The sequence below is a fragment of the Coregonus clupeaformis genome, chromosome 17, assembly GCF_020615455.1.
Source record: "Coregonus clupeaformis isolate EN_2021a chromosome 17, ASM2061545v1, whole genome shotgun sequence".
NCBI lineage: Eukaryota > Metazoa > Chordata > Actinopteri > Salmoniformes > Salmonidae > Coregonus > Coregonus clupeaformis.
The window spans coordinates 21,552,355-21,573,887 of NC_059208.1; the positions used below are offsets into that span (position 1 = coordinate 21,552,355).

At 41.9% G+C, this 21,533-nt stretch overlaps 1 protein-coding gene across 2 annotated transcripts in view; it reads right to left on the bottom strand.

Annotated features, from left to right (window-relative positions):
• LOC121586077 (beta-1-syntrophin-like) overlaps positions 1 to 21,533 on the bottom strand; it is a 44,740-nt gene that overhangs the window by 7,352 nt on the left and 15,855 nt on the right. For both annotated transcript variants that reach the window (XM_041902534.2, XM_041902533.2), the window contains exons 2-5: positions 17,978 to 18,194; positions 13,120 to 13,327; positions 8,798 to 8,934; positions 7,714 to 7,910 (exon numbers count right to left, since the gene is read on the bottom strand). In XM_041902534.2, the coding sequence (XP_041758468.1) occupies positions 7,714 to 7,910; positions 8,798 to 8,934; positions 13,120 to 13,327; positions 17,978 to 18,194 (759 nt within the window). The remainder of the gene's footprint in view (positions 1 to 7,713; positions 7,911 to 8,797; positions 8,935 to 13,119; positions 13,328 to 17,977; positions 18,195 to 21,533) is intronic.

A 21,533-nucleotide genomic window follows, 5' to 3' on the forward strand; every position in this document is an offset into this window, starting at 1 on the left:
TTCCCTCTGCCTCTGAGACGTCCGAGATCCTGGTTAGGGAGGTTTTCAGGGTCCACGGGTTGCCCAGTGACATCGTTTCCGACCGTGGTCCTCAGTTTACCTCTGCTGTCTGGAAGTCCTTCTGTTTGGCCATTGGAGCTACAGTCAGTCTCACATCTGGTTTTCACCCCCCAATCTAATGGTCAGGCGGAGAGAGCCAACCAGAAGATGGAATCCACGCTACGCTGCCTTGTCTCCTCCAACCCCACCTCCTGGGTCTCTCAGTTGCCTTGGGTTGAGTATGCCCACAATACTCTGCCTACATCTGCCACTGGGATGTCTCCCTTCCAGTGCCTGTATGGCTACCAACCTCCCTTGTTTCCTTCTCAGGAGAAGGATCTCTCAGTGCCCTCTGTTCAGGCCCACATTCGTCGTTGCCACCGGACCTGGCATCGGGCCAGAAAGGCCCTCCTTAGAGTTTCTGACCGGTATCAGCTCCAGGCGAATCGTCGCCGGATTCCCGCTCCCACCTATACCATCGGAGATAGGGTCTGGTTGGCCACACGGGATCTTCCTCTACGGACTGAGTCTAGGAAACTGTCACCGAAGTTCATTGGTCCGTTTGTGGTGGAGAAGGTGATCAATCCTGTTGCAGTTCGACTCAAGTTACCGAGAACGCTCAGAGTCCATCCCACCTTTCATGTCTCCTGCCTCAAGCCTGTTCTCCTCAGTCCTCTGTTGCCCCCTCCGCCTCCTCCTCCTCCCCTCGGATGATCGGAGGTGGTCCTGCCTACACGGTGCGACGCATTATGGATTCCAGACGGCGGGGCCGGGGTTTCCAGTATCTCGTGGACTGGGAGGGGTATGGTCCTGAAGAGAGGAGTTGGATTCCTCGGCGACAGATCCTTGATGCTGACCTCCTTCGTGACTTCTACCGCCTCCATCCTGGCGCGCCGGGTAGTCCGCCCGGTGGCGTTCGTCGGAGGGGGGGTACTGTCATGAACCCTGCATCCTGAGTCGGTTCCTGCCTGTGTTGTCATTTTTCTGCTCGGAATCTCCAGTTTCCTGAGGGTTCTGGAACGCTCCCTGCCTGGTTGCCGGACGACGTGGCTAGGCGGGAGCTCTCCTGATTAACCGCACCTGCATCCCATCAGCGATCTGCACACCTGGTCCTGATCATCACCCTTTTTAAGCTCTGACCTGACATCCATTCCCTGCCGGATCGTTAGCCATGAACAGTATGTTTGTCAGTGTATCAGCCTTGGAGCTTCTAGCGTTAATTTTGTTGTTTTGCACCTTGTTGGCTTGCTGTGTACTTACCTCCGTTTTGTTCTATCTGCAGTCACTCACCCGGAACCTTCATCCAACCCCTGCCTGGTGGTCGGCGGCTGCCGAGCCATTATTGGACCTGCCACTGCACCCCCACCAACTCATCTCCGTCGCCCGCTCTGTTCCCTGGATTATTCAGCATCGCTTTTGAATCTGTTAAATAAACACTCACCTTCGTTTCAACTCACCTTGTCCTGGTCTGCTTCTGGGTTCTGGCTTTGTAACCCGTGACAGTTTCGGGTCGTTGTCATGCTGGAAGACCCAGCCACGACCCATCTTCAATGCTCTTACTGAGGGAAGGAGGTTGTTGGCCAAGATCTCACGATACATGGCCCCATCCATCCTCCCCTCAATACGGTGCAGTCGTCCTGTCCCCTTTACAGAAAAGCATCCCCAAAGAATGATGTTTCCACAACCATGCTTCACGGTTGGGATGGTGTTCTTGGGGTTGTACTCATCCTTCTTCTTCCTCCAAACACGGCGAGTGGAGTTTAGACCAAAAACCTATATTTTTGTCTCATCGGACCACATTACCTTCTCCCATTCCTCCTCTGGATCATCCAGATGGTCATTGGCAAACTTCAGACGGGCCTGGACATGCGCTAGCTTGAGCAGGGGGACCTTGCGTGCGCTGCAGGATTTTAATCCATGACGGCGTAGTGTGTCACTAATGGTTTTCTTTGAGACTGTGGTCCCAGCTCTCTTCAGGTCATTGACCATGTCCTGCCGTGTAGTTCTGGGCTGATTCCTCACCTTCCTCATGATCATTGATGCCCCACGAGGTGAGATCTTGCATGGAGCCCCAGACCGAGGGTGATTGACCGTCATCTTGAACTTCTTCCATTTTCTAATAATTGTGCCAACAGTTGTTGCCTTCTCACCAAGCTGCTTGCCTATTGTCCTGTAGCCCATCCCAGCCTTGTGCAGGTCTACAATTTTATCTCTGATGTCCTTACACAGCTCTCTGGTCTTGGCCATTGTGGAGAAGTTGGAGTCTGTTTGATTGAGTGTGTGGACAGGTGTCTTTTATATAGGTAACGAGTTCAAACAACAGGTGCAGTTAATACAGGTAATGAGTGGAGAACAGGAGGGCTTCTCAAAGAAAAACTAACAGGTCTGTGAGAGCCGGAATTCTTACTGGTTGGTAGGTGATCAAATACTTATGTCATGCAATAAAATGCAAATTAATTACTTAAAAATCATACAATGTGATTTTCTGGATTTTTGTTTTAGATTCCGTCTCTCACAGTTGAAGTGTACCTATGATAAAAATTACAGACCTCTACATGCTTTGTAAGTAGGAAAACCTGCAAAATCGGCAGTGTATCAAATACTTGTTCTCCCCACTGTAACTACCAGAATCCTTAAAAGGTCATTTACGGACGGAGGAACTTTTGAGTGCTTTCTAACCCTGTAGGGTCTAGGAGTAGTTTATCCCCAAGCTCTAACCATGTAGGGTCTAGGAGTAGTTTATCCCCAAGCTCTAACCCTGTAGGGTCTAGGAGTAGTTTATCCCCAAGCTCTAACCATGTAGGGTCTAGGAGTAGTTTATCCCCAAGCGCTAACCCTGTAGGGTCTAGGAGTAGTTTATCCCCAAGCTCTAACCATGTAGGGTCTAGGAGTAGTTTATCCCCAAGCTCTAACCCTGTAGGGTCTAGGAGTAGTTTATCCCCAAGCTCTAACCCTGTAGGGTCTAGGAGTAGTTTATCCCCAAGCGCTAACCCTGTAGGGTCTAGGAGTAGTTTATCCCCAAGCTCTAACCCTGTAGGGTCTAGGAGTAGTTTATCCCCAAGCCCATGTCTATGTTAGAGTATGATATTCAGTATAGGGGGCAAGCCTTGATAGAGACCCCTGCTCCTGCTTGTGTGCTTTAGGTGCTTAAGTTACAATATTAAGCAAACACAACTGTGATGATGTTATAAACCCCTATAGCCAACAGTCTATTAGGCAAACACAACTGTGATGACGTTATAAACCCCTATAGTCAACAGTCTATCAAGCAAACACAACTGTGATGACGTTATAAACCCCTATAGTCAACAGTCTATCAAGCAAACACAACTGTGATGACGTTATAAACCCCTATAGTCAACAGTCTATCAAGCAAACACAACTGTGATGACGTTATAAACCCCTATAGTCAAGTCTATCAAGCAAACACAACTTTGATGATGTTATAAACCCCTATAGTCAACAGTATATTAAGCAAACACAACTGTGATGACGTTATAAACCCCTATAGTCAACAGCCTATCAAGCAAACACAACTGTGATGACGTTATAAACCCCTATAGTCAAGTATATCAAGCAAACACAACTGTGATGCCATTATAAACCCCTATAGTCAACAGTCTATCAACAATACCTCTGTATTACAGACCACTGATCACAACAGGAACATCCCAGTGGATAAATACATCACCTTTACAATAAATAATAGAGACTAGATAATAAATCATACATAATAAATCAATAATACATTATAAATAATAAACTGCCCCTGGCCAAATCTATCTTATTCTGACCATCGCTTTATTTTGATCCAGTTGAATAACGGTCAAGTTGCCCTCTGACGCTAAAGCCAAATCCCTCAAGATGCGACCTAAATGGCACCCTATATAGTGCACTGCGTTAGGGAATAGGGTTCCATTTGGGACGCAACCTCCGTAATAATCATCAAAGGTAATGGAAACCTAGCTCCTCAGCCAAAAGAGGCCTTTTTCCTTTAAAACCCCAAAATATGGCGCTAGGCCCAGACCCCGACGTAGAGTTAAGCTGCTCTTAGGACAAATATTGTAATTCTAATATTAACAACCTTTTTACTGTAAATAAAAGATTAAAAAGATTTAGCCAAATGTCACAGTCTACAGAGAGAAAAGAAACAGTCAACCACACATCCAGAGGACCGTAGAGGTGTATAGAGGACCATAGCGTGCCACTTTCACAGATTCACAGACACTGTCCAGAGGTAGTGTATTAGTTTCCTATTCTATACCCTGTCCAGACATATTGTATTAGTTTCCTATTCTATATCCTGTCCAGACATATTGTATTAGTTTCCTAATTCTATACCCTGTCCAGACATATTGTATTAGTTTCCTATTCTATACCCTGTCCAGACATATTGTATTAGTTTCCTATTCTATACACTGTCCAGACATATTGTATTAGTTTCCTATTCTATACACTGTCCAGACATATTGTATTAGTTTCCTATTCTATACCCTGTCCAGACATATTGTATTAGTTTCTTATTCTATACCCTGTCCAGACATATTGTATTAGTTTCCTATTCTATACCCTGTCCAGAGGTAGTGTATTCGTTTCCTATTCTATACCCTGTCCAGACATAGTGTATACGTTTCCTATTCTATACACTGTCCAGACATATTGTATTAGTTTCCTATTCTATACCCTGTCCAGACATATTGTATTAGTTTCCTATTCTATACCCTGTCCAGACATAGTGTATAAGTGTCCTATTCTATACACTGTCCAGACATATTGTATTAGTTTCCTATTCTATACCCTGTCCAGACATATTGTATTAGTTTCCTATTCTATACCCTGTCCAGACATAGTGTATACGTTTCCTATTCTATACACTGTCCAGACATATTGTATTAGTTTCCTATTCTATACCCTGTCCAGACATATTGTATTAGTTTCCTATTCTATACCCTGTCCAGACATATTGTATTAGTTTCCTATTCTATACCCTGTCCAGACATATTGTATTAGTTTCCTATTCTATACACTGTCCAGACATATTGTATTAGTTTCCTATTCTATACCCTGTCCAGACATATTGTATTAGTTTCCTATTCTATACCCTGTCCAGACATATTGTATTAGTTTCCTATTCTATACCCTGTCCAGACATATTGTATTAGTTTCCTATTCTATACCCTGTCCAGACATATTGTATTAGTTTCCTATTCTATACCCTGTCCAGACGTATTGTATTAGTTTCCAAATCTATACACTGTCCAGACATATTGTATTAGTTTCCTATTCTATACCCTGTCCAGACATATTGTATTAGTTTCCAAATCTATACACTGTCCAGACATATTGTATTAGTTTCCTATTCTATACCCTGTCCAGACATATTGTATTAGTTTCCTATTCTATACCCTGTCCAGACATATTGTATTAGTTTCCTATTCTATACCCTGTCCAGACATATTGTATTAGTTTCTTATTCTATACCCTGTCCAGACATATTGTATTAGTTTCCTATTCTATAGCCTGTCCAGACATATTGTATTAGTTTCCAAATCTATAACCTGTCCAGACATATTGTATTAGTTTCCTATTCTATACACTGTCCAGACATATTGTATTAGTTTCCTATTCTATACACTGTCCAGACATATGGTATTAGTTTCCTATTCTATACCCTGTCCAGACATATTGTATTAGTTTCCTATTCTATACCCTGTCCAGACATAGTGTATTAGTTTCCTATTCTATACCCTGTCCAGACATAGTGTATTAGTTTCCTATTCTATAACCTGTCCAGACATATTGTATTAGTTTCCTATTCTATATCCTGTCCAGACATATTGTATTAGTTTCCTATTCTATACCCTGTCCAGACATATTGTACTAGTTTCCTATTCTATACCCTGTCCAGACATATTGTATTAGTTTCTTATTCTATACCCTGTCCAGACATAGTGTATTAGTTTCCTATTCTAAACCCTGTCCAGACATATTGTATTAGTTTCCTATTCTATAACCTGTTCAGACATATTGTATTAGTTTCCTATTCTATACCCTGTCCAGACATATTGTATTAGTTTCCTATTCTATACCCTGTCCAGACATATTGTATTAGTTTCCTATTCTATACCCTGTCCAGACATATTGTATTAGTTTCCTATTCTATAACCTGTCCAGACATATTGTATTAGTTTCCTATTCTATACCCTGTCCAGACATATTGTATTAGTTTCCTATTCTATACCCTGTCCAGACATATTGTATTAGTTTCTTATTCTATACCCTGTCCAGACATATTGTATTAGTTTCCTATTCTATACCCTGTCCAGACATATTGTATTAGTTTCCTATTCTATAATCTGTCCAGACATATTGTATTAGTTTCCTATTCTATACCCTGTCCAGACATATTGTATTAGTTTCCTATTCTATACCCTGTCCAGACATATTGTATTAGTTTCCTATTCTATACCCTGTCCAGACATATTGTATTAGTTTCCTATTCTATACCCCGTCCAGACATATTGTATTAGTTTCCTATTCTATAACCTGTCCAGACATATTGTATTAGTTTCCTATTCTATACCCTGTCCAGACATATTGTATTAGTTTCCTATTCTATACCCTGTCCAGACATATTGTATTAGTTTCTTATTCTATACCCTGTCCAGACATATTGTATTAGTTTCCTATTCTATACCCTGTCCAGACATATTGTATTCGTTTCCTATTCTATACCCTGTCCAGACATATTGTATTAGTTTCCTATTCTATACCCTGTCCAGACATATTGTATTAGTTTCCTATTCTATACCCTGTCCAGACATATTTTATTAGTTTCTTATTCTATACCCTGTCCAGACATATTGTATTAGTTTCCTATTCTATATCCTGTCCAGACATATTTTATTAGTTATTAGGCCTAGCAAAGATCATAAAGCTTATATCTGACAGCTGATGCAATATCACAACAAGTGCAGTGATATATGATCCATTCAGAGAGAGAGAGAGAGAGAGAGATTTGTGTTTATTTATTTTCCCTTTTGTACTTTAACTATTTGCACCTCGTTACAACACTGTATATATAAATAATATGACATTTGAAATGTCTCTATTCCTTTGGAACTTTTGTGAGTGTAATGTTTACTGTTAATTTTTTATTGTTTATTTCACTTTTGTTTATTATCTATTACACTTGTTTTGGCAATGTTAACATATGTTTCCCATGCCAATAAAGCCCTTTGAATTTAATTGAGAGAGCGAGCGAGCGAGCGAGCGAGAGAGAGAGACGGCTCTAGGGGTGACTGACTAGAGGAGTTCCCAGGATGCCCGGCATACCATCTAGTGCCCACCACTACACTAGGCCACACACACAGGATCTCACAGTGGCATTCCGTTCCTTTCTAAAAATACTCACTCCTTTCTCAGTGTCTTCTATGTGACTGTCCAACACTAACACCCCCTTACCAAATACTACAGCTATGAAAATTGTACTGTAACATAGATGGCTTTGTCAACCACACTAACATGATAAGTAACCTTGCCAGAGAATTGAAGATTTGAGTTACTCCCCAAGCTAATGCCTACCTAGGCTCACTGGTGGTGACTTGGTTGATCAAGGCTTTAGCTCAGCGGGCTCACACAGTCTTATAGCAGGGTCGGTGTAGTGGTACTCACTGGTGGTGACTTCTTTGATCATCTGGGCAGAGGAGTGACAGCCCGTAACGATGTGCCTGGTCCACAGTGAAAGGTCCTTACAGGTCTCAGCTCTGAACAGGTGGGCCTCAATGCCCAGTCTGGTGCCTGTACGTGTGGCGAAGGACAGCTCCACGCCCGGCTGGGGAGAGCCTCGGTCGGGACCAGAGTGCACCAGCCTACAAACAGACACAGATTCTGTTATATTCTAAGTGCCTGCTGTTGAGAGAGACTAGCTAGTCAGTGCTGTAACCATATAACCCTCTTCACATCAATGACATAAAGGTGTAATAATTGATAACATGACAAATAGTAACTGCAATGCAACTTTCAGTGAAAGACAGAGTTATTGGCTGTGTTCAGTAATGGAAACATGTTGTGGATGTGTCCTCCAGTGCCACCTCATCTTTCAGGTGTGCTGCACCATTAGGCTAGCAAAGGGTAGGTATGTTTTGATTATTGGTTGGCCAATAGAGGGTAGGTGTGTTTTGATTATTGCTTGGCCAATAGAGGGTAGGTGTGTTTGTAGTAGTGGAGGACTACCATGTGGCCATGGTTGGGTTGTTCAGGGTGGATGCTACTAACCATGTGGCTAAGATAATGTGTTTTGCTATTTGACTAGCAGGAAGACTGTCTTTTGCTTACTGTGTGGATAGCAGCAGCTATTTTTCTTGAGACTAGTAGAGAGAGGGTGTGTGTAGCTTACCATGTGACTAGTAGAGAGAGGGTATGTGTAGCTTACCATGTGACTAGTAGAGAGAGGGTGTGTGTAGCTTACCATGTGACTAATAGAGAGAGGGTGTGTGTAGCTTACCATGTGACTAATAGAGAGAGGGTGTGTGTAGCTTACCATGTGACTAGTAGAGAGAGGGTGTGTGTAGCTTACCATGTGACTAGTAGAGAGAGGGTGTGTGTAGCTTACCATGTGACTAGTAGAGAGAGGGTGTGTGTAGCTTACCATGTGACTAGTAGAGAGAGGGTGTGTGTAGCTTACCATGTGACTAATAGAGAGAGGGTGTGTGTAGCTTACCATGTGACTAGTAGAGAGAGGGTGTGTGTAGCGTACCGTGTAGCTAACAGTGGGTATGTGTGTGCAGGGCTGTGCCAGGATGCCTTCATCCGTGGAAGACTGTCATAGAGGAGCAGGTCTTTCTCTGTCACCATCACCAGCACTGGCTTCCACTGCTGCTTCTCATTCTCTGTCTGGGAGAAAACATCACACCGTGTTAGAATATTCTCTGTCTGGGAGAAAACATCACACCGTGTTAGAATATTCTCTGTCTGGGAGAAAACATCACACCGTGTTAGAATATTCTCTGTCTGGGAGAAAACATCACACCGTGTTAGAATATTCTCTGTCTGGGAGAAAACATCACACCGTGTTAGAATATTCTCTGTCTGGGAGAAAACATCACACCGTGTTAGAATATTCTCTGTCTGGGAGAAAACATCACACCGTGTTAGAATATTCTCTGTCTGGGAGAAAACATCACACCGTGTTAGAATATTCTCTGTCTGGGAGAAAACATCACACCGTGTTAGAATATTCTCTGTCTGGGAGAAAACATCACACCGTGTTAGAATATTCTCTGTCTGGGAGAAAACATCACACCGTGTTAGAATATTCTCTGTCTGGGAGAAAACACACCACACCATGTTAGAATATTCTCTGTCTGGGAGAAAACACACCACACCATGTTAGAATATTCTCTGTCTGGGAGAAAACACACCACACACACCACGTTAGAATATTCTCTGTCTGGGAAAAAACACACCACACCATGCTAGAATATTCTCTGTCTGGGAGAAAACACACCACACCATGCTAGAATATTTTCTGTCTGGGAGAAAACACACCACACCATGCTAGAATATTCTCTGTCTGGGAGAAAACACACCACACAGCGTGACAGGCTACTCTTGTCATTTGCATGTGGGTTACTGGTGCAATGGAGGGAATGTTATGGACTAGAAAATACAACTTAGCAAAAGAGTGATAAGCATGTACTTCTACAAACAGCAAAGACACAACCTTGAATGTCCTCATCATTTTTCTATGTAACTAAGTCTTAGTAACAATATCTTGGTTAATTTTCACAGGAAGGCACTTTATACAGTTTATTAATCTTGGCCTGTAGATAAACTCTCAACTCCCAGCCACCCAATACAACACCGGCTTGCATAACATAATAAAGCATAACAATCCTCATTATGAAAGTTACAGCACAATCCTCATTATGAAAGTAATAGCACAATCCTCATTATGAAAGTTACAGCACAATCCTCATTGTGAAAGCTTAGTTACAGCACAATCCTCGTGAACGCTTAGTTACAGCACAATCCTCATTATGAATGATTAGTTACAGCACAATCCTCATTATGAAAGTTACAGCACAATCCTCATGATGAAAGCTTAGTTACAGCACAATTCTTATTATGAAAGCTTAGTTACAGCAAAATCCTCATTATGAAAGTTGCAGCACAATCCTCATGATGAAAGTTACAGCACAATCCTCATGATGAAAGTTACAGCACAATCCTCATTATGAAAGTTACAGCACAATCCTCATTATGAAAGGTACAGCCCAATCCTCATGATGAAAGCTTAGTTACAGCACAATCCTTATTATGAAAGCTTAGTTACAGCTAAATCCTCATTATGAAAGTTAAAGCACAATCCTCATGATAAAAGTTACAGCACAATCCTCATGATGAAAGTTACAGCACAATCCTCATGATGAAAGTTACAACACAATCCTCATTATGAAAGTTACAGCACAATTATCATTATGAAAGTAACAGCACAATCCTCATTATGAAAGTTGCAGCACAATCCTCATTATGAAAGTTAAAGCACAATCCTCATTATGAAAGTTACAGCACAATCCTCATTATGAAAGTTACAGCACAATCCTCATTATGAAAGTTACAGCACAATCCTCATTATGAAAGGTACAGCCCAATCCTCATGATGAAAGCTTAGTTACAGCACAATCCTCATTATGAATGATTAGTTACAGCACAATCCTCATTATGAAAGGTACAGCACAATCCTCATTATGAAAGTTACAGCCCAATCCTCACGATGAAAGCTTAGTTACAGCACAATCCTTATTATGAAAGTTACAGCACAATCCTCATGATGAAAGTTACAGCACAATCCTCATTATGAAAGTTGCAGCACAATCCTCATTATGATAGTTACAGCACAATCCTCATTATGAAAGTTGCAGCACAATCCTCATGATGAAAGTTACAGCACAATCTTCATTATGAAAGTTACAGAACAATCCTCATGATGAAAGTTGCAGCACAATCTTCATTATGAAAGGTACAGCCCAATCCTCATGATGAAAGCTTAGTTACAGCACAATCCTCATGATGAAAGCTTAGTTACAGCACAATCCTCATTATGAAAGTTACAGCACAATCTTTATTATGAAAGTTGCAGCACAATCTTCATTATGAAAGGTACAGCCCAATCCTCATGATGCAAGCTTAGTTACAGCACAATCCACATTATGAAAGCTTAGTTACTGCCCAATCCTCATTATGAAAGCTTAATTACTGCCCAATCCTCATTATGAAAGCTTAGCTACAGCACAATCCTCATTATGAAAGTTACAGCACAATCCTCATGATGAAAGTTACAGCACAATCCTCATTATGAAAGTTACAGCACAATCCTCATTATGAAAGTAACAGCACAATCCTCATTATGAAAGTTGCAGCACAATCCTCATTATGAAAGTTACAGCACAATCCTCATTATGAAAGTTGCAGCACAATCCTCATGATGAAAGTTACAGCACAATCCTCATTATGAAAGGTGCAGCACAATCCTCATGATGAAAGTTACAGCACAATCCTCATTATGAAAGGTGCAGCCCAATCCTCATGATGAAAGCTTAGTTACAGCACAATCCACATTATGAAAGCTTAGTTACTGCCCAATCCTCATTATGGAAGCTTAGTTACTACCCAATCCTCATTATGAAAGTTACAGCACAATCCTCATTAAGAAAGTTTTGCTACAGCACAATCCTCATTATGAAAGCTTTACAACAGCACAATCCTCATAACCATAAGCCTCTTGTCTCACTATGAAGTCCTCAGCTAGTTATGAGAACACAGGATTCTGGTGGCCATAGGTCAATCGTAGAACATTACAAACACATGTTGCAAAGTAACCATATTAAAACACGATATACACAGGCTTACAAACTTAGATCTAACTAAAGACTACACAACCACATAGTTAGTGTGTAACAATCATTCAATTTAAAACCCTGCCACGGTATAATTGGCTATAGTATGAGAATGAATATAAAGTCTGTGGTTAAAGCCAGGCTCAGGAATGTTGCACAGAGCAACCTCAACAAGGCTGTAAAACAAGGATCTACTCCCTCCATCTCCTCTCCTCTCCTCTCCTTACCTCTCCTCCTCCTCTCCCTCTCCTCTCCTCCTCTTCCTCTCCCCTCCTCTCCTCTCCGATATCTGATCACATTAGCTGTTATTTTATTTTACTTCTGCTCTTTTTTTCTCAACACTTTTTTTTTGTTTGTTTTATTTTTACTTTTTTTGTTAAAAATAAATGCACTGTTGGTTAAGGGCTGTAAGTAAGCATTTCACTGTAATGTCTGCACCTGTTGTATCGGCGCATGTGACCAATAAAATTTGATTTGATTTGATGCTGAACTCCAGAGGGTCTGCACTGTAGTCTGTTGACCATCACACAGCTAAGTAGAGACTCAGACTCCTGAGTGCGTCAGCGATGGCAGAATAGCCACAAATGAGCCCTTGTTGAAAGGAAAGCCTTGCTCGTTGACGTTGTGCAAAGGAACTTGGACGGCAGGCAAAGCCAAGGCAGACCACTCCACTCCACACATGCTGGAAGGCTTTGGGCCCTTATAATTATTCACAGACTCCAGAAACTGTGTCTCAAATGACACCATATTCCCTGTATAGTGCAATAGGGTACCATTTGGGACTCACAATTAGGCAGGCAGGCAGTAATAAAAGAGGAACTCATTAAGAAGCCTGGAAAGCATCCTCTGGCTTGGCTTGGCAGACTGACTGACTGACTGACTGACTGACTGACTGACTAGCTGACTGACTGCCCAAAGTACAGGGCTATAGTCTTCTCAGTATTAGCCGTCTCGCTCTCTCTCTGCCAGGCAGTCCCTGACTAATGAGAGAGTGATGAAAGAGGATTTACAGGAGGACCAGAAGGGGGAAAACCTGTTGGAAACTATTGCATCAGCTATATGAGGTTCCAAGAGTGCTTGGCTCACCATCGTATAACTGCCACACAAAAATCACATATGAGTTATTATCAGAAGGTGGGCTGTGAATGCATATTATACATCTGATTAAAGTAGCTCCTACCTTCTCAGCCAGCCAGCCCAGGTGTCTGATCTCTCTGCTCCCTGCGATCCCTGTTCTTCCTGTGTGCTCTTTGACCTCTGTGATGACCTTGTTGATGAGGTTAGAGGTCGCCGACTGCATGACCTCGAACCAGGCCTGGGCCGAGGCTGTGTCTTTACACCGTAACACCACCGTATGCTTGGCATCCGGAGAGTGCAGCTCCAACTGCCTGGAGAACACACAAACAGACAGAAAGACATTGAAAAAGCTGTGCATTTGTTTTGTGATAGGTCCCATAGTAGCATACTAGCACAGCTTTCAGTGGACATGAGAAAAAGCTTATTCAGTTCAACAAAGGCTACTTCCCTTTCAAGGGAAAGGAAGGTGGTCCCTGTGTGCTTGATGATGTCCTCAGTGAATGGAAATACCAAGCACCACTAAAGACTGTTTCATACAGTGTCTCTTCTTCTTTTCTGGCTCAGATAAACATTTCCTTTGATGTACCTAGCACTGTGTACAGTGGGTATGTATTTCCAGACCTGCTTACTCATCATGGGTTGATATGGTTCGGTTTGTCTCTTGTGGGATGTGCAGTAAATTTCAAGCCTTTTGTATTGGAAACATTAGCAAAGTATATTATAAATACATTCAGCTAACAACAATGACCATTGTGGATAAATCTACCTGTCATTAATCAGAGACAGTGGGAGACCCTGTTATCATGATTTCACAAACCACTAGATCAACTGCAGGTGCTCCCTCTCCCCAATCCCCCAGTCCCCAGTCCCCCACCGCAGTTCAAAATAGAAACCAGAGACTTGATTGAGGAGAAACAGAAGCCAGATGTCATATGGAGGGAGCTGAAGTGTTTTCATTAGTTAGAGACAGACGGACAGAGAGGTTCCTGGAAAGAGGCACAAGCTCTCCCCAAGACCTGTTGGGTTCAAATACTATTCGGAATCATTTCATATACTTTGAGCGTTTGCTTTAGTCTGCCTGGAGTGCCAGATGGGTGGGCTTTGCAGTTTTGCAACTATTCTTTTGGTTCCATTCCACTTACAAGCTCAATCAAGCACATCTAAAGTATTTGAAAGATTTCAAATAGTATTTGAACCCAAGTGAGTTCTCCCCGTTCAAGGCCCATCCACGTCCAGCCAGGTCATCTCTCCAACATGAGACACTAACTACAGGGCCGTTAAAGAAGCCTAGGCTGGATTTAGAAGGCGGACTCACTGTGTGTCGAACGTTTCAATGCCTTTCCTGGTCAATGATGGTCTGTCTGCCTGTTCGTTTTCCACTGACAAAGTGCTTTCTACTCCAGAAAAAAACTGCCCGGAAAAGGCAAATATCTCAAGCTAAAATAGGCATGCAAAAACTCTCCTGGCTGAATCCTAAAAATACCATGTTTGTGTATTTACATTTGTTACACTTTAGCATCCTGTTTTACTCTCTATGACATCCTAAGTTAATACTAAATCAGTCAATATTAAGCCTAGTCTATTTACAGCCCTAGAATAAACAGGAGAGGTCTCCACATCAAACACAGACTTGGGGGGAGAGCGAGAGAGAGAGAGAGAAATATGCAGTAAATCTGTCTGAGGAGGGAGGAAACTCTCCTCTCCTGGCTGGGTAGTGTGGACGTCTCTCACGTAACAGCTGTTTAAATTTCCACTAGTGACGAAAGCTCTGCTCCTCTCTACCAGTCAGCTACAACAAGCCTGCAGCACACGTCAAGAGAAACTCAGATACCAGCATGTGTGTGTTTATGTGGTAGCAGGTAGCTTCCAGTAAGTAACTCGAAAGTAACTGAAGGATAGCCTGTTGTTGTGAGCAACGTGCTGAAACGATTAAAGTACTTAATAGAGGGCCAAAACATCGTAGTGACTCCAGTAAATATCACACACTACAAACAAATGCTAGGCTTCGTTAGTGTGTTAGATTAACCTCGGTTTTTAGTGATTTACATCTCTGGAGAGACCTAAAAACAGCTGTGCAGCGACGCTCCCCATCCAAAAATGTATATAATCCATTTTAGAATAAGGCTGTAACGTAACAAAATGTGGAAAAAAGGGGTCTGAATACTTTCTGAATGCACTGTATGGCTCCAGTAAAAGTAATGTGAGCAGTATTTGGCTCTTCATTAAGTAGCTTAGTTGTGGTCTAACCCCTCAGTGACTGATTTCCTGTTCATAGTGTTGTTAATCTCACAGACCACAGAGCATAGACATAGAATTAATAGAACGGCGGGACAATTCCCTTTCTAGTCAAATTGCCATGGCTCTGAGGGCCTTTCCCCTTCTAGTAATTATATTTCTATGCCACAGCACAAAGGTCTTACCTCTGTTCTCAGTGTTGCAGTAGAACGACAGTAACAAACATGACAATAACCATCAAAGTAGTGAATGTTTTACCCAGTCAGTCCCAAGACACCTCAGAAGTAAATCATTAAAAACAGAGGTTCATCTAACACACTATCACAACCTAGCATTTGTTTGTATTGAGTGATATTGTTTGTGTGTCATATCTAAATGACTGTATAAATACCAGGCATATCTAAATGACTGTATAAAGACCAGGCATATCTAAATGACTGTATAAAGACCAGGCATATCTAAATGACTGTATAAAAACCAGGCATATCTAAATGACTGTATAAAGACCAGGCAAATCTAAATGGCTGTATAAAGACCACGCATATTTAAATGACTGTACAAAGACCAGGCATATCTAAATGACTGTATAAAGACCAGGCATATCTAAATGACTGTATAAAAACCAGGCCTATGTAAATGACTGTATAAAGATCAGGCATATCTAAATGACTGTATAAAGACCAGGCAAATCTAAATGGCTGTATAAAGACCACGCATATTTAAATGACTGTACAAAGACCAGGCCTATCTAAATGGCTGTATAAAGACCAGGCCTATCTAAAGACAAGGTGAGCATGATCAATTGATCCCTAAAGTAAAGGTAAAGCTGAGGACATAAGGTAAGCTGTGTGTGTAGGATAGGAACCGTTGCTCTACATTGGTTGATTAAGTTAAGCATCTCTTAAACTCTGAACACTCAGATAGTTGAGTTACTGTAGCAGAACTGTAGCAGTTCATCAATTCTGACTGTCACAGAGACGACCATCCCTGTTACACTGTTCCAGGAAAAACAAATAGTGGGAGACACATTGGGGGTGGATGAGATGAGTCCCTCACCCCTCACAATGTAAGATATTGCTTTTACTACAGTGCCAACATAAAGTCCTCTCACACCCCTTGTCTTTTTCCACATTTTGTTGTGTTACAGCCTTTATTCAAAATTGATTAAATTGATATTTTGTGTCACTGGCCTACACACAATACCCCATAATATCAAAGTGGAATTATGTTTTTAGACATTTTTACAAATTATTTAGAAAATGTAAAGCTGAAATGTCTTGAGTCAATAAGTATTCAACCCCTTTGTTATGGCAAGCCTAAATATGTTCAGGAGTAAAAATGTGCTTAACAAGTCACATAATAAGTTGCATGGACTCACTGTGTGCAATAATAGTGTTTAAGATGCTTTTTGAACGACTACCTCATCTCTGTAACCCACACACAATTATCTGTAAGGTCTCTCAGTCGAATTTCAAACACTAGATTCAACCACAAAGACCAAGGAGGTTTTCCAATGCCTCGCAAAGAAGGGCACCTATTGGTAGATGCGCAAAACAATTTAAAAAAGCACACATTGAATATCCCTTTGAGCATGGAGAAGTTATTAATGACACTTTGTATGGTGTATCAACACACCCAGTCACTACAAAGACACAGACATCCTTCCTAACTCAGTTGCCGGAGATGAAGGAAACCGGTCAGGGATTTCACCATAAGGCCAATGGTGACTTTAAAACAGTTACAGAATTTAATAGCTGTGATAGGAGGAAACTGAGGATGGATCAACAACATTGTAGCTACTCCACAATACTAACCTAAATGACAGCGTGAAAAGAAGGAAGCCTGTACAGAATAAAAATATTCCAAAACATGCATCCTGTTTGCAATAATGCACTAAAGTAAAACAGCCAAAAATATGGCAAAGAAATTCACTTTATGTCCTGAATACAAAGCTTTATGTTTGGGGCAAATCCAACACAACACATTAATGGGTACCACTCTACATATTTTCAAGCATGGTGGTGGCTGCTGTTATAGGTATGCTTGTCATCGGAATAGAGCTAAGCACAGGCAATATCCTAGAGGAAAACCTGGTTCAGTCTGCTTTCCAACAGACACTGGGAGACAAATTCACCTTTCAGCAGGACAATAACCTAAAACACAAGGCCAAATATACACTGGAGTTGCTTACCAAGAAGACAGTGAATGTTCCTGAGTGGCCTAGTTACAGTTTTGACTTAAATAGACTTGAAGATCTATAACAAGACTTGAAAATGGCTATCTAGCAATGATCAACAACCAATTTGACAGAGCTTGAAGACTTTAAAAAAGAATAATGTGCAAATATTGTACAATCCTGGTGTACACAGCTCTTAGAGACTTACAGATGTAAATTAGATATTTCTGTAATTCATTTTCAATACATTTGCTAAAAACATGTCTTCACTTTGTCATTATGTGGTATTGTGTGTAGATGGGGTGGGGAAAAAATCAATTGAATCCATTTTGAATTCAGGCTGTAACACAACAAAATGTCAAATAAGTCAAGGGGTATGAATACTTTCTGAAGGCACTGTATCTGGCAAAACACTAGCAATATAAATCCAATCAATTATAATTGTGTTTCCCCACCTAGCTCTGCACCCCCTGCCGTTATGCCCCTGTGGAAAATAACATACAGAGAAAGACTGAATTATAGTAATGCAGAATGATGCTGGAGCCTTTACCTGTTTTCAGGGTCTGGAGTAGTCATGCTCCTGGTGATGTAACACATCTTTAAGGGGATGTACCTCCTGTCCCCCTGTAGGGACATGGTGGGGGTGAGGGGGACGTCAGAGTGGGGGCTACCCAGCCTCGGGGACTCCGGTGGTGGCGTCTCCCAGCCTATCTCTGACACCGGAGAACCCTTCTTCACATAGGGGGTGGCTTCCCGCATGTACTTCACTAGAATATGAGAGACAAGACAATTATGAGTAAGCTTTTTCACAACCTGTTTAGGGGGTGGCTTCCCGCATGTCCTTCACTGGACCAACAAGAGAAAGTAATGATCCGGTCGCTCAGCTGGTTCCGCAGGGTCGGGTCTTCTTCTCTCCAGGCGATGGACGACCTGGAGAACCCGATCCATCGCTTCGCCCAAGCTGGCTAACATGTTGGAATGCCCCCGGACCCGCTCCACGACTCCAGGCACATTCGCCGCTCCTGCTGACTCCATGCTGTTGGGTGTGTGATTCTGTAGTGGGTGATTTGGACGAAGTCAGACGCAGGAGGGAGAATCACATAATAAATGGTTTATTCAGCCAATACAGCGGTTCGCAGCAATGAGTAAAACACTACATTGCGTTATAATGGCACACTGGAGAAAACAAAACACACGGGTGAATAACCCGGTGATACAATACATAAAGCTCCACTGAGCTATCATCACCTCCACATGAAACAATCACACACAAAGACATGGGGGCAGAAGGAATACTTATACAGGTACTGATGAGGGGATATGAACCAGGTGTGTGTAATAAACAAGACAAAACAAATGGAATGATGAGATGAGGAGCGGCAGTGACTAGAAGGCCGGTGACGACGAACGCCGAAGCCTGCCCGAACAAGAAGAGGAGGCAGCTTCAGAGGAAGTCGTGACAGTAAGCTTTTTCACAACCTGTTTAGGGGGTTGCTTCCCGCATGTACTTCCCTGGACCAACAAGAGAAAGTAATGATTTACTACGCTTTCATTGGTAGAGAGGTCATGCATTTACTGCTGTCATTTTGGTGAGGATAGTGCTAAGAGTCCTTGCCAATGTAACTTCAGTAGAGCTAGCTAGTATCTTATAGAGGAGATTGACATGCAGACTCATAAAGTGACCCTGCTGTAACCCCACAATGTGTACCAGGCCGGTAGTGGTCCATTTCTATTAGTGGTCCAGTTCTATTAGTGGTCCAGTTCTATTAGTGGTCCAGTTCTATTAGTGGTCCAGTTCTATTAATGGTCCAGTTCTATTAATGGTCCAGTTCTATTAGTGGTCCAGTTATATTAGTGGTCCAGTTATATTAGTGGTCCAGTTATATTAATGGTCCAGTTCTATTAGTGGTCCAGTTCTATTATAAGTGTTAATCCATTCTGTAATATCCATTCATTATACCTTGTACCCAGTTTAACACTTTCTGTGAACTCAAAGATATTACACCTCCATGGGAAAACGTTGGTCGGCATTGTTTGAGAGGATTAGATGGATCGCTCCGAACTGTGGATGTGAACCTGGCCAACAGCTGAGAGCTTAGAGCAATTAGAAGTATTCCATACCACACAAGACCTAATTCTACTTTAGACCGCAGCTCTGGGACATGGGATTCATTGGTCGTTTGGTGGCTTCACAGTTTCATACACACAATCTGGGAATCACGTTAAATCCACAGCATAGATCATGAGTCACAGTAGACATGAATAACATAGCTAGTATTACCCTGCTATAAACACACTGTATCAGACTGTATGGAGACCTTTTTTAAATTACAGGGCCATGTGAATAACACTGATGTCAACCATTTACTCAGTGCAAAAAGCAGGTATCCGCTTACACCAACAGTGATCTGTCTGACTGCATTACATCAATGTCTAAGGAGAAGTGGCAATATCTTATATATAATAGGTCTATGGAGCTCTAAACATATCAGCTGACAAACAGATCTGGTTATCACTGTTCGTATTACATCAATCCAAGGGAAGGTTTCAGAGGATAATATGACAAAGATGTACTCCAAAGGTGAACAAACACGACACAGTAGGTTGGTGGCACCTTAATTGGGGAGGACGGGCTCGTGGTAACGACTGGAGCGGGATTAGAGTAATGGTATCAAATACATCAAACACATGGTTTCCATGTGTTTGATGCCATTCCATCAACTCCGTTCGGACATTATTATGAGCCGTCCTCCCCTCAGCAGCCTCCACTGAAACACGAGTACAGGCCCTGTTCTTTAAAGAACCAAGGTGAATAAGTAAGACAGGTAAAGAAAGGTATCACTATCTAACAGAAGTTTAAGACTATCATTATGCATAGAAGCTGACAGACAGATCTGACAAAGAAAATAGGCCTACCTCTGCAACTGCAGGGTATGAAGTAATCTTACGGGGAATCCTTGCTGAACCCCTTTCATCTCATCGTCATGCTTTTGTTGTAGTTCTGGTGTCATTAGTTCAGGCGCCAGCGGGATGCTTTGAGCGTGAGGTCATACACAGAACTCTGAGTATTCCTCTCTCGTTTACCTTTCCCTCTTTCACTGCTTTTTCCTTCCTGGTTTGACTCTTTTCTTTACTGTCACTAACGTCACTGTGGTGGCTGCTTCTCCGCTTCTCCACCACTACTTAAAGCAGCTTTGCAATAAGATAACACACCTGTGTCTGTGTGTCAACACATTGAGAAACTCAACTAAACCAATATCCTGAAAACTGAATGAGTCAATGACAGTGACGTGTAAGTATGATGAAAAGTTCTCTAGTGATCAGAATCACTAGAATCTACAGTATACCTGTGTGTTCTCAACTCTGTTTCAAAATAGAAATGTTCCATTTTAGTAGAGGGGAAAATAAAAGCAGGCAGGGTTCATATGTTTATGATTACTGCTATGCCTCGGGAGTCTGTACTTCCTGTGGGGATTGTTTTTGCTACAAAAGACATGAGCTCAAACTGAATCTGAATAATTAACTAGCAAGATTTTCCTTTTTGGTAATTAATGTATTCGCAAAATATAGCATGAGAGGATAATGTATCATGGTTTGGCCGCGTTCTTACTCATCGACCACATGCATGTTGTTTTTTATTTATTTAACTAGGCAAGTCAGTTAAGAACAAATTCTTATTTACAATGACAGCCTACGCTGGCCAAACCCGGACGACGCTAGGCCAATTGTGCGCCGCCCTATGGGACTCCCAATCACGACCAGATTGTGATACAGCCTGGAATCAAACCATGGTCTGTAGTGACGCCTCTAGCACTGAGATGCAGTGCCTTAGACCCCTGCGCCACTCGGGAGCCCATGGTTTGGGCAGTGTGTCTTTACTCCGGCCTATGAACTCTGTCCTATGAACTGCTTGCTGAACTGCTTGCTCATAGAAACAGGCCGAATGACCTTTCTGAATGAAAAAATGTCACCATAGAAACACATCTGGTAGAAACCCCAATTCATTTAGAGAATCTCAGCCTAATGGTTAGGTGCAATTCATTTCTTCAGTTATTATCCATATAATGGAAGCCATTATAATAGCCAGCATCCCTCTGAATTCTGAA